The sequence below is a fragment of the Emydura macquarii genome, unplaced genomic scaffold, assembly GCF_026122565.2.
Source record: "Emydura macquarii macquarii isolate MOO-44397 ecotype Brisbane River unplaced genomic scaffold, CSIRO-AGI_Emac_v2 contig_2768, whole genome shotgun sequence".
NCBI lineage: Eukaryota > Metazoa > Chordata > Testudines > Chelidae > Emydura > Emydura macquarii.
In genome coordinates this window covers 52,724,880-52,740,142 of record NW_027132905.1, presented here as the reverse complement: position 1 = coordinate 52,740,142, position 15,263 = coordinate 52,724,880, and the positions used below count along the sequence as shown (strand labels likewise).

General features: G+C 42.7%; 1 protein-coding gene across 8 annotated transcripts in view; it reads left to right on the top strand.

Moving 5' to 3' along the window:
- CCDC30 (coiled-coil domain containing 30) overlaps positions 1–15,263 on the top strand; it is a 72,007-nt gene that overhangs the window by 41,699 nt on the left and 15,045 nt on the right. For all 8 annotated transcript variants that reach the window (XR_010923293.1, XM_067566312.1, XM_067566310.1 and 5 more), the window contains 6 exons: positions 1,017–1,118; positions 3,399–3,524; positions 9,209–9,346; positions 10,590–10,756; positions 11,441–11,690; positions 14,237–14,413. Coding sequence is in view for 7 of the 8 variants with exons in the window: in XM_067566312.1 (XP_067422413.1) it covers positions 1,017–1,118; positions 3,399–3,524; positions 9,209–9,346; positions 10,590–10,756; positions 11,441–11,690; positions 14,237–14,413 (960 nt within the window). In the remaining variant the exon portion in view is untranslated. The remainder of the gene's footprint in view (positions 1–1,016; positions 1,119–3,398; positions 3,525–9,208; positions 9,347–10,589; positions 10,757–11,440; positions 11,691–14,236; positions 14,414–15,263) is intronic.

Sequence of the window (15,263 nt, the reverse complement as noted above, 5' to 3'; positions counted from 1 at the left end):
CTATATAAGAAAAAGTCCTGACTATCAGGACTGTCCCTATAAAATCAGGGCATCTGACCACCCTACCAGGAGGTCAGCTCAGCTGTTTGAAGATGTGAAAATCATTTTATATAAACAAAAGAAGCTGACAGCCTGAGTAAATACAATGACTTCCTGCTTCAGCTGGCCGGGGCTTTGAACCCACATCCTTCAGCACTCAAAACATGAGCCTGACTTCTGTAAGTCACAAGGCTGGAGGCTTCTAATTCCTTAAGACCTTTGAAACTCCCAGTGTACAGGGTTCATTGTTATCCCCTTGAGATTGCCCCACATTAGGAGGATCCCCAGAGGATGTTTTAAGGCTGTAGTTCAAAGCATCAGGTGCTTATTGTTCAGCATGTGAGCAGTCCTGGGGAAATCGATGGAACCACTCGCATACTTAAGGTACGCTCATGCTGAAATGCTTCGCTTGGTCAAGTCCAGTGCACCTTGTGCCTGGCAGGACTGGTCTCTAACCCAGCATTATAGTCCCCTATCTAGAGGCTAGAAGGAGCTGTGAACCTGACCCAGCATCTGCCTGGATGACAGCTGTGCTCTGGAGCTCCCTTGGGGGAGGAGAGTGGCCAAAGGCAAATGTCAGTTGGGTGAGGAAGGAGAAGACGTCCACATGTTATAGATTAGGGAGGCCTCTGTACAACACTGATGGGGGCTGGTGGGCTCCTCAGCTGCTCTTCAGGGACCGGCAGGATGAAGGTCCACAAACTACAGCCTATGGGGGGATTTAATGTTTAACAAGTGTCTGGATCGCTTTCCCACATACTGCCAGAGACCCTCCTTGTGCTTTCCTTTTCAGTTTGGTCCTGAGCAACCCATCCACCCTTTGGATCAGCATCTATAGACTGTGCTGGAGCTTGCATGGCCTAGGCAGCTCCCAATATTTTCTCCCTGTTTCTAAAGTTAATGTTGCTATAATAAAATGTTTTCATGATTCAAATGGCAAGTGCATGTTTTTAAACTTGGGATTTATTTGTGCCAAGATCACAAGAGTAGAGACAGAGTTACTCCAAGCACAGATGAATAAAACTGAAGCCAGCATGAAAGATCAAGAAACATCCAAAAAAGTGCAAGATTTCCAAGAGGTAAGAGAACTTTAAGGAACAAACTCTTCTGGTTAAAAATTCTAGTAGGGGGATACTTTCTATTTCCATGCAACTGTTCAGCTTTTATAAGAGTGATTAGCCTTTCTTCAGTTCATGCCCAGGGGATAGGCATCTTGGGAGAAAAGCAATTAACTTACCAGTCATTCTCCCTTTTAGAGTTGTCCCTACAGATGCTGTCATGCAAACCATCTCAGACAGTCTTCTCTGCCCTGAAGGTGGCAGTTCCCAAGTGGCCAACAGGGGAACCTGTGCCTGCCCATGTCCACTACTCTGTGTTCCAGGCCAGGGACCATATAGCTGCAGCTGTAGCCTGCTTTTCTGCAGCCCTTGTTGCTCATTCTCTGGACTCCTTCCTACCACTCCTGGTTCCCCTCCTTTCTCTAAGTGCACCAGCTCCAAACCCTCCTCCTCCTCCTTCCCAGGGAGTGGTGCAGCCTTTCCCAGCAACACCTCTCTGTTGCCAGCTTCCTGGTTTTATAGGCCCTGGCTGTTCCTGCCCAGCTGAGCCAGGCTTGCTTTTAAATTGCCTGCTCCCTGGTGCAGCCTATGGAGATAATTGGCCTGTATGGCCATTTTAATCCCTTCCAGTCTTGTGTGGGTGGACTGCCCATTACAGTTACTTACTGGTGATTTCCTTGCTCTCAGCACTACAAGCTCAGAACCATGCTGAAAGCGGTGTCCTTTGCGGTCCAAAGATTTGAATGTTCAAAGGATTAAATTCACCTCTCTGTAGAAGGCCTGAACAGGCCTACAGTTCTACTTGGCTTTATACTTGTCCTCTACATGGGAGTGAATTTCACCCAGAATTAAAGTATTCAAGGGATCACGGTCCCAATCTCCCTCCGCTTCTTTCTTGTGCCATAGGCTCCTGGTGTCAGAAAGATCAGATCTTCAGTACTTGAAGCTCTGTTGGCTTTTCCTTCCTTGTTGTATGCAGTATTGCCAACTCTCATGACTTTTTCACACGCCTGACAATATTTGGTGCTTTGCTTAAAGTCCAGCTTGTGGAGTCATGTGACTGTGTGAGAATCGCAGCTTCCAGTTTAAAAAAAAGTAAATTTCTTTACTTGTTAGTCTTTGTGATTGAGGAGACAAAGCTTGAAAATATGACTCATAAAGCCTAGAACACCAGAAAACAAAGAACCCCAAAATTGTTATTTTTGAAAATCTCATGATTTTTAAACCAATCTCATGATTTTGGGTGCCTGACTTGTGATTTTTGAATGTCCAGGGTTGGCAATACAATGTATAGTTGTTAGTAGTAGCTTTTGTTATTGCTACTGGAGAGTATATAACTCTGAGCCTCTCAGGAGAGTCCCAGGGCCTTTGCCAGCTTCCTCCACTACAAGTTTATCTTGATCCCTTTAATCAATGCTCTATTCTTGGCCAATCTCTTCTACTACTTCTCTCTTAGGCCTTGTTTGCACTAAAAAAATAGTCAGCGTATGTTGACTTACAGCCACCGCTGTAATTACAGCAGTGGCTAATGTCCACACTGCCCTCCTTGGGTCGGTGGAGTGCGTCCTCAGCAGGAGCACTTCCACCGACTTAAGGGGCAGTGACAGGGCTCTCAGCTCCCCTCCCCGATCCCATCCGGGAGCTGGAGGAAGCCACAGGGGCTTCTCCCTTCCCCAGGCCTGGCTGGAACAGGCAGCCATGTCAATTTCACTGCTGAGCTGTGTAATTAACAAGGCTGCCCCAGCAGGGAGCAGGGGGAGAAATTCCCCCTGAGACCAGCAGCCCCTGGTTCCCATCCTGGGGCGAGGAGCTGAAAAAGTCTTTTACATGCACAGCTCCACAGTCAACACTTCTCATCTCACATCATCGCTTTGTCTCCTGCTCTTCCTCTAGCCCTTTGCTCAGGCTGCTTCAGTGACTGGAAGGATGTTGTTAGTACAGCAGTATATTAGTACATGGGCATGGGGAAAGGGACAGTCTGTCTCTCATCTCTCATCCAGTTGCTTCCATTTTTACTGAGTTAAAACCCCACCCCTTGCACCTCTAGTATTTTAGCATGGTCTTTATATCGCCTGCATGCAGTGATTCTGATATGCTGATGATCTCTGAGAGCTAGTATTGGATAAGGTAATTTAGGGTTCTGGGGTGGGATTTCCAAATCCGCCTAGTGGATTTGGGTTGCCATGGGAATTGGGAATCCAAATCCTGTCAGTCTCTTGGAGAATCCTAGCCCTTGTCTTTTTAATGTATGAAAAGATGTGGATGTGACTCAGAACAGATGCTGATGCTGAACAATTGCAGATGCTGAAAAGCCACCGGGAGAAGGTTGAAGTACTAGAAAGCAAATTATCAGAGGAGAGAGATTGGAGAAAGCAACTCGCATCTGACCTTGAAAAGACACAGAAAGCTTTGAAGGCTGAAAAAAAGGTATTTAGTGGTCGGACGTGTGGCATGGTGTGAAGCTGTTCTCTTGGGGAATGCTTACTAATTCTACTGTACTCTTGAACTAGATGTTAACCTCTGTCTTTCGTAAAAGACCTCTGACAGTACCCACTATGTTCCACATATAATTTTACTGGACCTTTAGGTAAATACCCATCTCTATCAAACACCCATTTCTGAAGGTTTTTTCAGGTTGCTTTGAATACAGTTGTTTACCGTGGCTTGCCCAGTCCACTCCTCTGACTTTTTCTTCCATAATTGATCCCTGTTCTACAGTACATCTTATTTTTCCTTTCAGTCAATGGTATAAAACAACAGCAAAAAAGCTTTGCTGCCAAATAAATCTCCTCTGGACCAAGAAAACCAAACTGAATTCAGGTAGAGCATCCTGAAAGCCTGGAGCCCAGTAATTGCAGAGGATTAGATTGAGGAACCCTTACACCAATGACCACTTATTGACACAAGTATTGCCATAATGTCACACTAAGCTGGTGTCAGTGTGATCTGTGTTCTTTGTTTCTAGTTGTATGGCCTTGCATTTGGCTATATTAAAACATAAGAATGGACAAACTGGGTCAGACCAATGGTCCATTTAGCCCAGCATCCTGTCTTGTGACAGTGGCCAGTGCCACAGCCAGCTGCTTCAGAAGGAATGAACAGAACAGGGCGATTATCGAGTGATCCATACCCTGTTGTCCAGTCCTAACTTTGGCATTCAGAGGTTTAGGGACACCCAGAGCATGGGATTGCGTCACTGAGCATCATGGCTAGTAGTGATTGATGGACCTATCCTCCATTAACTTATATTATTCTTTTTTTAACCTAGTTATAATTTTGGCCTTCACAACATCCCCTGGCAAGAAGTTCCATGAATCGACAGTGCGTTGTGTGAAGTACTTCCTTATGTTTGTTTTAAACCTGCTCCCTATTAATTTCATTGGGTGCCATTGGTTCTTGTGTTATGTGAAAGAGTAAATAACACTTCCCTATTCACTTTCTCCAAATCATTGTTGATGTTATAGACCTCCCTTGTTTGTCTCTTTTCTAAGATGAACAGTCCCAGTCTTTTTACTCTCTCCTCCTATGGAAGCTAGTCCATAGTCTAATCGTTTTTGTTACCCTTCTCTATACTTTTTCCAATTCTAATATATCTTTTCTGAGATGGGGCAATCAGAACTGCATTCAGTATTCAAGGTGTGGGCGTACTGTGGATTTATATAGTGGCATTATGATATTTTTCTGTTTTATCTGTCCCTTTCCTAATGGTTCCTAACATTCTTTTAGCTTTTTTAACTGCCACTGCACAAATATTTTGAGAGAACTATCCACGATGACTCCAAGATCTCTTTCTTGAGTGGTAACAGCTAATTTATACCCCATCATTTTGTATGTATAGATCCTATTCCATGTCCACACTCAAAGCAGGGTGTTGACAAATCAGAAGAGGGTTTAGTGAAGAGCTATAAGAATGAAAAGAGACTGAACTCCTTATGGCTATTTAAGGCTATTGAATAGAAGGGTCCGAGGTGACTTGGTCATGGTCTGTAGGTACCTACATGAGGAGGAGAAATAGTGAGGGGCTCTTTAATTTAGCAGACAAAGACTGAGCAAGATCTAGTGCTTGAAGTTGAAGTCAGAAAGAGTCATACTGGAGATAAGGCAACTTTTTAACAGTGAAGGTAGCTAACTTTTGGAGCAGTTTCCCAAGGGCTATGTAAACTCATCTCTTTACATTGAGATTGTATATCTTGCTAAAAGATCTGCTCCAGTTCAGCTTCAAGGGTAATTTACTTAGGGCAGGTCTATATTTAAAATGCTGCATCCTCACAGCTGCGCCGTTGTAGTGCTTAAGTGAAGATGCTCCTACACCGGCAGGAGAGCTTCTTCTGTCGGCACAGTTAATCCACCTCCACCAGAAGTGGTAGTTATGTCGAAGGGTGAAGCTCTCACATTGACATAGTAATGTCTACACCAGGGTTTAGGTTGGTATAACTACGTTGCTCAAAGGCGTGGATTTTTCACACCCCTGAGTGATGTAGGTATATGAATATAAGTCTGTAGTGTAGACCTGGCCTTAGTAGTTTGCAGTGTTGGTCCCAAGGATATTAGATCTTGTCTACACTACAGAGTTTTGTTGACCAAAGTCAACTTTCGTCAACAAAACAGTGGAGGTGTACACACTACAGTGCTCTTTCTGCCGACAAAACTCTGCTGCTTTGCTGACAACCTCAACGAGATGTTTAGAGCTTTTTACGGCAAAGTTATATCAACAACGTGTCAATGTAGACACTACGCTTGGTTATGTCACCATAAATGGTCTCCAGGAGATGTCCCACAATGCCTATCCTGACTGCTCTGGTAAGCAGTTTGCACTTCACTGCCCTGCACCCAGGTACACAGGCATCCACCCCTCACCCTTTAAAGGCCTGGGAATTTTTGAAATTCCATGTCCTGTTTGCTCAGCATGAAGAGCTCAGAGCGCATCTTCCCAACTGACCAGGGTGGCTCCATTCTCCCACTTGAAGCACATTGGGCTGTTGGATCTGCTGAGTATATGGGGACAGGAGGCTGTGCAGGCCCAGCTCCGCTCCAGGTGTAGTGACTTGGCTACCGATGGTCAGATTTCCCGTGGCATGAAGGAGAAGGGCTACGAACAGGACATGCATCAGTGCCGTGTGAAGATAAAGGAGCTGAGGTAGGTGTACCAGAAGGCAAGGGAAGCCAACCATTGCTCTGGTGTAGCACTGAAGATCTGCTGCTTCTACAAGAAGATAGATGCCATCCTTGGTGGCGACCCTACCTCCACCGCGAGGAGCCCTTTGGTGAGCCTGGAGACAATGGACAGTGGACTCAACCCTGAGGATGAAGTCGTGGACAAGAAGGTTGAGTTGGAGCATGAGATGGGACAGGCAACAGGGTCGTCTGATACCGTGGGGAGCCAGGTCCTTTTTTCGACCCAGGAGGGTTCGAGCCAGTCCCAGCACTCCGTCTATGGCGCACGTGATGCAGGAGAGGGGAGCTCTGGTAAGTGATATTTTTGAGTTGATGCTGCTCAGTTATATGATGCAGAGTTGTCCTTTGCTTTGTTATATTCTAGAAGTGGGTGAAGGGATAGAAATGTACAAGACTAGCTGTGTTTACATGTGCTTTGCATTCCCCTGTGCAGCTAAGCAGTGCAATAGAACAGTGTGTTAATGCACACGGAGATTTCACAAGAATTCTCCAGAGAGATCTCTAGGAAACTTTCCTGGAGGTACTCACCAATCCTCTGGCAAAGATTCCTTGGCAGAGCTGCTTTGTTCCTTCCCCCAATGTAGGAAACTTTCCCGTGCCAATTGGCAATCACTTGTGCATGGACCAAAGCAGCACACAGGCGAGCAGCATAGGGACCCAGTCTGAAGCCACACTGTGCTTGACAAGGGACAGTGAGAAACTGATTTGTATTTAAAAAGTGGTATATTTTATTATAATGATTTGATGCTGAGAGTGCACTAACAATCATGCTTCTGTTTATTGTTTCTTGTGCTTCTGCAGATGTGGCCTTCAGGGGAAACCCCTACACACTGGCAGAGCGCTCTGCCAGGTAAGGAAGTGACCAAGAAGAAACAAGGAGGACATGTTTCGAGAGATGCTCCAATCCTCAGAGGCCAAAAAACAAGAACACAGGGTGTTGAGAGAGATTTTAAATGAAACTAATAAAATAGACAGGCAGGACAGAAAGGAGAGCCAGGAGCGAATTTTAATGGGCCAGGAGTGTCACAGCTAAATACAAGGTGAAACAGATTATATAGCATAAGTAGTTAACACATATTGTAAGAGACCATTCAAGCCAAAGTGGCCAGTTAACACCTTTGCAATCATAAGACAAAAAAAGGTGGTCGGGGGAGAGGGTTACTGGGTTACAGACGAGTGTAATAAGCCATAAATCCAGTGTCTTTATTAAGACGATGATTTTGTAGTGTCTAGCAAAGTTATGAATTTAGGCTCCCAAGTTCATCTTTTGAAGATGTTGTGCATGTTTTCTGTGAGGACAAGAACTGAGAGGTCAGATATGGAGTGATCATTTTGTGAAAAGTGTTTGCCCACGGGTAATGTGGTGTTTTTGTCTTTTATCATTTTCCTGTGTGAGTTCATTTGAGAGTGAAGTGATTGTCTGGTTTCACCCACATAGTTGTTATTTGAGCTTTTAGCTTATTGGATGAGGTACAGCACGTCGTGATAGGCATGTGTAGGACCCATGGATCTTGAAAGTTGTTTTGTGGGAGGTACTGATCATCACAGCAGTGGAGATATATCTGCAGGTTTTGCATCTGTTGTTCTGGCAGGGTCTGGTGCTGCTTTGAGTTGATGGGTCCTGGTTTGAGGGAAGTTTGCTTTTGATGATGAGTTTGGCAAGGTTGGGGGGCTCATGTCTATTCCACTATAGGTGAGTGCACGTCTCTATGCACAGCTACCGGAACTTTTTTCCCCTTAGCAGATCCCGTAGGGCTGGCTCCGGCACCCCCTGGAGTCCTGTGCACGGAGGTGTGCACTCACCTATAGTGGAATAGACATGAGCAACACATCTCGAAGAACATCAGTTACTGGTAAGTAACCTTGTTTTTCATGATGTGGAGCCCATCAAGTATGAACTGTAGCTGTTTAATGATACCCCATATGGGTTCCAGTGTGGGGTGGTCAATGACAACTAGAGGTGTGTGGTTGGAGCCATGTCAATCCCAGGATAGTAGAGAGATAAGGTGGGTGAGATAGTATCTTTTATTGGACCAACATCTGTTGGTGAGAGAGACAAGCTTTTGAACTTACACAGTGACCTGAAGAAGAGCTCTGATACACCTGAGGTACATTGATGATATTTTCATCGTCTGGACAGACAACCTAAATTCCCTTATAGATTTTCTCCACAACTTCAACAACCACCATCCATCCATCAGACTCTCTCTAGAACACTTCCCACACCAGCATCAACGTCCGGGACACCACGATCAGCCTCAGCAATGGAACCCTACAGATAACTCTATAGCAGAGATCCGCGGATCACCACATCTACCTTCACAGATCCAGTAACCACCCCAAACGCGATAAGAAATTTATTATCCACAGCCAGGCACTCAGATACCACAGAATATGCTCCAAGAAGAAAGTCTGGAATACACACCTTAACCACCTTCACCATACAAGGACTCTCCACTACAGAAATAGATCACATCACAGAACAGGCCACTCAAATACTCGAGAGAACCTGCTTCATTATGGAAAAGAAAACCCTCTGATTGCACAACCCTAGCCTATTGTTTACTGTCAGAGCATGAGGGTTAATCTTTGGATGGAATGAGTGGTCTAATATGGGTATAACCTACACTTCATGTAATGATCTGAGACTATTCATTTAAATCTTCGTCAGAGCACAGGATGGGCACCTGATAGTTGGGGCAATATCTATTTTTCTTGTAAATCAAAGAAAAACTAAGTTAATGATGTGTTGTGTTGTTAATCATCAACATGCAAAGCCCTATTCACAACCTTTGGAATTTTCTTTTTCCTTAAATACAAGAGATTATTAAATATCTAAACAGAGAAACGTCTCTCATTTGATGTGTGCTTATAATTAGGGCTATGTTTCTTTGACTTTTTAACTTTAACTTTGTGATTTTTTTCTTTTTAACCAGGAATTACATAACTCAAAATCAGAGCTCATGAGTCTTTATAATGAGTTCCAAAGTCTCCGAGGTGCGGCAGAAGAAAGAGATTTCCTTAATGTAACCCATGAGAAACTACAGCAAGAAAATACTTTATTGGAAACAAAGGTGAGGATTTAGTGAGATCAGTAGTTTTTCAGTGTTCCATTGTCTGACACACAAAATCTGACAATTTACACTTCTCAGAAAGGGACATAACATTTACATGGATAACAAGAATATCCCATTATAGTAGTTAATATCAAAACATTTGGGAAGAGATGTTAAATTCCATGCTCCAGGGTTTAAGCCAATCTCTAACTACCAGGAATTAGCAAGTGTTTTACACCTTCCTCTGATGCATCCGAGTCTGGCCCCTGTGAAAGACAGGATACTAGGCTAGCTGAACCATGGGGCTGATCATGTTCGGTAGTTCCTGTGTTCCTAGGCACTCCTTACGTTTTATAGCACCATCTCCATCTCTCACTATTAGCTTTGCATCTTTTTTTCATGGTCTCAAGTGCTGGCTCTTTCATTGCCTAGTGTAATTTCATTAGTTCACAGCAAAGCTCCTGCCTCTGTGAAAGACCTTACTAGTGAACAAAATTTCCATTTTACCAACAGTTGTTGATTTTACCTGGGGGAAACTGAAGCGAAATATTTTGCTTCAGGTCCAATTGACCCAAATTTGAAACATTTCAATTTGTCGAACTGAGTAAAAATGTTTTGTTTTGGGTCAGTTCAACACTAATCTGTGTCAATCTGTGCAGCTGCAGTGCCTCGTGGGAGATGTAGTTTGCATTCCTCAATCCTTCATTCTCCTCTGTGGACTAGGTTCCCTGGCTGTACTGCATCTCCCATGATGCACCAAGATGTCCAGAGCCTGGATTTGATAATGCTTTGGGAATTCTGGGATGTCCATCTGTTTTCCCTGGATTTGGGATGACTGGTAGTTGAGAAAGAGGTGGCAGTCTTGCTCAGGGAATTGGCTATGAGGACAGATATTATTCTGGTGTGAGTTGCGGTCTCTTAGAGAGTGCGTGGATCAGCAGATGTTTTATGATTTTACTTTATATTTTAAAATTTGTAATATATCTAGAGCTGTAGAAAAGCAATAGGGGTACGAATCCAAATAGATAATATGATTTTATGGCAGAGCTTCCCTTGCATATGTAAAAACTGCTGACTGATTTCCCATGCACAGTATTGCAAATACTGAAGAAATATGGGACATTAGGGTAATTTAGACTTTATATTGCAAATTTACAAACTTTCTTTAGCTGGAGTCACTAGATTTTCTTCGACCCCATGAAAGATTTCCATAAGACCATAGTAAATCAGTCTTATGACATTTACAATTCTGACTTTACAGATCTCAGAGCTGTCACAGGAATGTGAACAGTTAAACCAGCTTGTAGTGAAACAGAAAACAGATGAGAGCTTTACTACCAGTGAAAGGACAAGTAAAGAGCTTATGACTAAAGGAAGAATGTTGGAAGAACAGATCCAAAGCCTGGAAGGGGAAAGAGAGCAATTATGGTAAATCTTAATAGCACACTCTTTGTTTTCTGCATTTTATCTTCATTGACTAACCTAGAAATGTTCAGATTTTTGAAAATTTTAGCAGCGCTTGTTCTTGTAAAGTGTATAAATGAGAGAGGGGCAGATTCCTTCTTTTCTCCTATTCCAGCTCAATTATTTAGCTGTCTTGCACTGCACACTTTTGCTGAGCCCGATTCTTCTTTATTATACTAGTGTAAATCTGGAGTAACTGATTGATTTCAGTGTAGATACTCCAGATTCACACCTGTGTAAATGAGAGACTGCCCTGGCCCTTTCAGAACATTTTTATTTTAGTTCTCTTCTCAGGACTGACTTACGCAAATGTGCATCGAAATTGGTTGTAATTCACATCTTTCTGTATTAGGTACAGGTTCTGTGTGTGAATCATCTGAAACAGAAATAAGAGTCTCCACACATAGGCTTATACCAACGTAACTAAAGGAGTGAATTGCAGCCGATTTAGTTTGTGTAGACCAGCCCGCCCCCATGGGAAAATTCACCTCTGGGTGAAATTCACCCCATGTAGAACTATTAGCACAAGGCCTGTTAGCCACTTTAGGGTTTCAGTGGTGCCTAGGCATTTTACTGATCCTTTACAATGATGAATTTCACTCATCGTGAGTAATTTGACTGAGATGTTTTTACTGTTTTTATCTCAAGTACCAAGCTATTAGAGAGCAGCAAGAAAATGGAGGAGTTAGAAAAGCAGGTAAAGGGGAGCAATGAAGAAAAACGACTGTTACTGGAAGAAAATGCCAAGTTAAGACAAGACATCCTGGCTACAAGGGAGCAATTTCACAGCAAGATAGAAGAGGCTGTAAGGATTAAATCAGAGATCAATCAAGAGAATCAGCCTCTCAAACCACAGAGCTCTGAAGTTAACACAGCATTAAACATGAGCATTAAACAGGTATGGGAGAGAGACTCTTTCAGTAAGTGCTACTTCTCCATTTCAAGTGGCTTAACCAGTGTAGGGACAAAAGCTGGATAAAAAGTTGTCTTTCTTTATCAGCCAACAAGCCATTGCAATATCATTTCATGCTGTGGGGAACAAAAGACTGATTCATTTACCTGAATAAAATATATATGTATAAAAAACCAAGTGATTAATCAATTTCACTTTCCCATCTTCCTATATGAAGCTTCATAGATGAATAGATTGAAGGCTAGAAGGAACCATTATAATCATCTGATCTGGCCTCCCGCTTAACCAAAGCCATAGACAATAATTTCTACATCAAGCCATAACTCCTCTTAGAGCTAGAGCATATCGTTTAGAAAGAAAACCAGTCATGATTTAAACACTTCAAGTGAGGGAGAGTTTACTGCATCCCTAGGAAGTGGTTCCAATGGTTAATAACCTGTACTCTTAAAAGTTGGTGTGTTTTCTCTAGTCTAAGTTGGTCTAGCTTCAGCTTCCAAACATTGGATCTTGTTCTGCATTTCTCTGGTAGATTAAAGAGCCCTCTGCTATCAGAAATGTCTGCCTCATATCGGTGCTTATAGATGGTGATCAAGGCATCACTGAGCCTTCTCTTGGATACATTCACTAGCTCAAGCTTCTTTAGTTTCTCACTATTAAGGCAGGTTTTGCAGACCTCAGATTATTCTGGTAGCTCTACTCTGAACCCTTTTCAAATTGACAAAAGCATTTTTGAGGCATGGACACCAGACTGAGATGCAGTATCCAGTAATGGTCTCACTAATGCAATACACAGAGGTAATATCCTACTCCTACTTGATTTTCCCCTGGTTATGCATCTGAGGATTGTGTTCACCCTTCTGGCTGCCGCATCGCAGTGGGAGCTCATGTTCGGTTGGTTTCTGCTATGACCTCAAAGTCATTTTCAGAGTCATTGTTTTCCAGGGTACAGTCTTATAAGTGCAACCTACATTCTTTGTTCTTTAACGTATGACCTTGCATTAGTCTGTATTTAAATGCATGTTGTTCAAATGAGTCCACCTTACAAGAAATCCAGGTCCGTCAGTATAACTGATCTGTCACCATCTGCAAATTTTGCCAGCAGTGATTTTATATTTTCTTCCAGATCATTGATAAAGATACTGAATAGCATTGGACTGGGAACAAATCCCTAAAAGATCCCACTAGAAACATTTTCGTTGGATGACAATTCCCCATTTAAAATTAATTTTTGCAATCTGTCAGTTAACCAGTTTTTAATCCAGTTAATATGGGCTGCATTGTGCACTTTACATAGTGCTAAGTTTTTCATTGGAATGTCATACAGGACTTAGACCTGGTCTACAGTTACCTTCAAATTCAGCGGCAGTCAACGGGAGTTCGAAAGCTACGTAGAGTAGCTTGTGTAACTCCTGTTGACGTCGTAACTCCTCTTCTACGTGGCGTCTTCACTGCACTGCACCACTTGAGGGGGTAGTTTTAACGTATCGGCTTCCGGATTGATTGAGCAGGTCTTCACTGACTGCTCAATCGATCTGGATAGAGTGATCTGATGGCAGCGAATTTGCTGCCGTCAGTGAAGACGTACCCTTAGTCAAATACCTTGCAGAAGTCTAAGCATATTGTGTCATCATTTACCTTTATCATTCAAATTGTGATCTCATAAAAAATTATATCATTTTTTGACAAGACATATTTTCCATGAGACCATGTTGTTAGGCATTAATTATGCTACCATCTTTTAATTCTTTTCTGATTGCATCCCATATCAGCCTTTCCATGATTTTGCCCAGGACTGATGTCAGGCTAATTGGCCTCTAGTTACCCAAGGCATCCCTTTTTTAATATTGGCACAATGTTAGCTTTTTTCAGTTTCTGGAACTCCCCCATGATCCAAGATATAGTAAAAAATCGAGATTAATGGTTCAGAAAGCTCCTTTCTGAATTATTTTAATATCCAGTCCTTCAGATTTAAAAATGTTTTATAGTTGCTGTTTAACATCCTCCCTTGTTACTGATGGAATACCAAGTATTTCCTTATCACTGTAAGATGTGAATACATCCTCCTCCTCCTTACTGAATACAGAACAGGAAGTCAGATGAGATTATCACAGTTGTCTCTTCTGGCTTTGGAATCTATGAACAGAAATATTTATTGAACACTTTGGCCTTTTCTGCATCCTGGTTGATAATTTTACCATCATTGTCTAGTATTGGACCTATACCATTGTAAGAATTTTGTTTATTCCTGAAATATTTAAAGAATCCCTTCTTATTTTCCTGTGTCCAACTGACCACAGATTTGCATTAATGTTTTTTGCTTCCCTCGTCAGTTGTCTGTATTTCCTAACTGTTGATTAGTATGCATCGCTATCAGCGTCCCCATTTTTATATTTGATATGTATTCGTTTTTAAAATTTTTCTTGCTGCCTTCACCTCTCCTTTTAAATCAGGATTTTTTTTTTCAACCTAGAATCCTTCTTTCATGCTAATTTTTCCCCTCTTCACATGGCTCTTTTTCATTATTAATGCAGTATCTGCCTGGAGAGAGATTCCTGCAGCAGCATCAGGAGGAAATGCAACAATTGCGACAGGATTTCCACAGAGTTCAGAATTTGTGCAGCTCGGCTGAGAAAGAGTTGAGATATGAAAGGGAGAAAAACTTGGACTTAAAGAAGCATAATATCTTGCTCCAGCAAGAAAGCACCAAGGTATGTGCATGATGTGTGTGCCACAGAACTAAAAGAGCCACCAGGGTACATGCATCATGTATTATAGCACGAGTGGAGCTCAGGGACGTTTTCACCATCATTTGGGGACATGTGGGAGTTTCATTCCCAGCTCTTTCAGAGACAAAGGGTGAAACGCAAGATTTGCTCAGTGGGGACCACAGAGTCAGGTTCTCATGGATGCAAAGTCCCCTTTACACTGCACTGGTAGTAGCTTAAAGTGGCAGTACATTATTAGGGCCTCTTTTCCACTGCCAGAGTGGCATCAAGTTGCTTTAGCATAAAGGAGACTCAGGCCCCACAGAATTTAGCCTGAATTCTGTACGTCCCAATTAGTGTACAGTCCGTAACTTGCAAATGAGGAGGACTGGTAGGTGCTCAGTAATTACCCCTGAGCTGGAGAGTGATAGAGGAGTAGGTGGCCTGCACCAGACGTAGCTCTGTAATAGGTGTAGTATTTAGCACTTATAGAATGCTTTACGTCTTCCAGGGGCTTTACAAACCTTCACTGATTCATCCTCACAACTCCCCTGGGAGGAAGCTATGTAGATATTATCTCCACTTGTCAGATGGGGAAACTGAGGCAGAGAGGTTAAGTCCCAGGCCACAGGGGGAGTAGCCCTGGGACTAGAAATTGGGATTTCTCCTTTGAGAATTGACGTTTTAGATCCACTTTCATGGAAACCCAGTGTCCCAAAGCAGGAGTCCTGGAAACTTGTGAAAATCCATGATTGTCCTCAATATAGCTGCAGAGGTGAATCTTGGGAGCATTGGGAAGTGCTGAGTGCTGAGCCCTTTGGAAAATTTCACTCTAGACTTATACATTTGCATT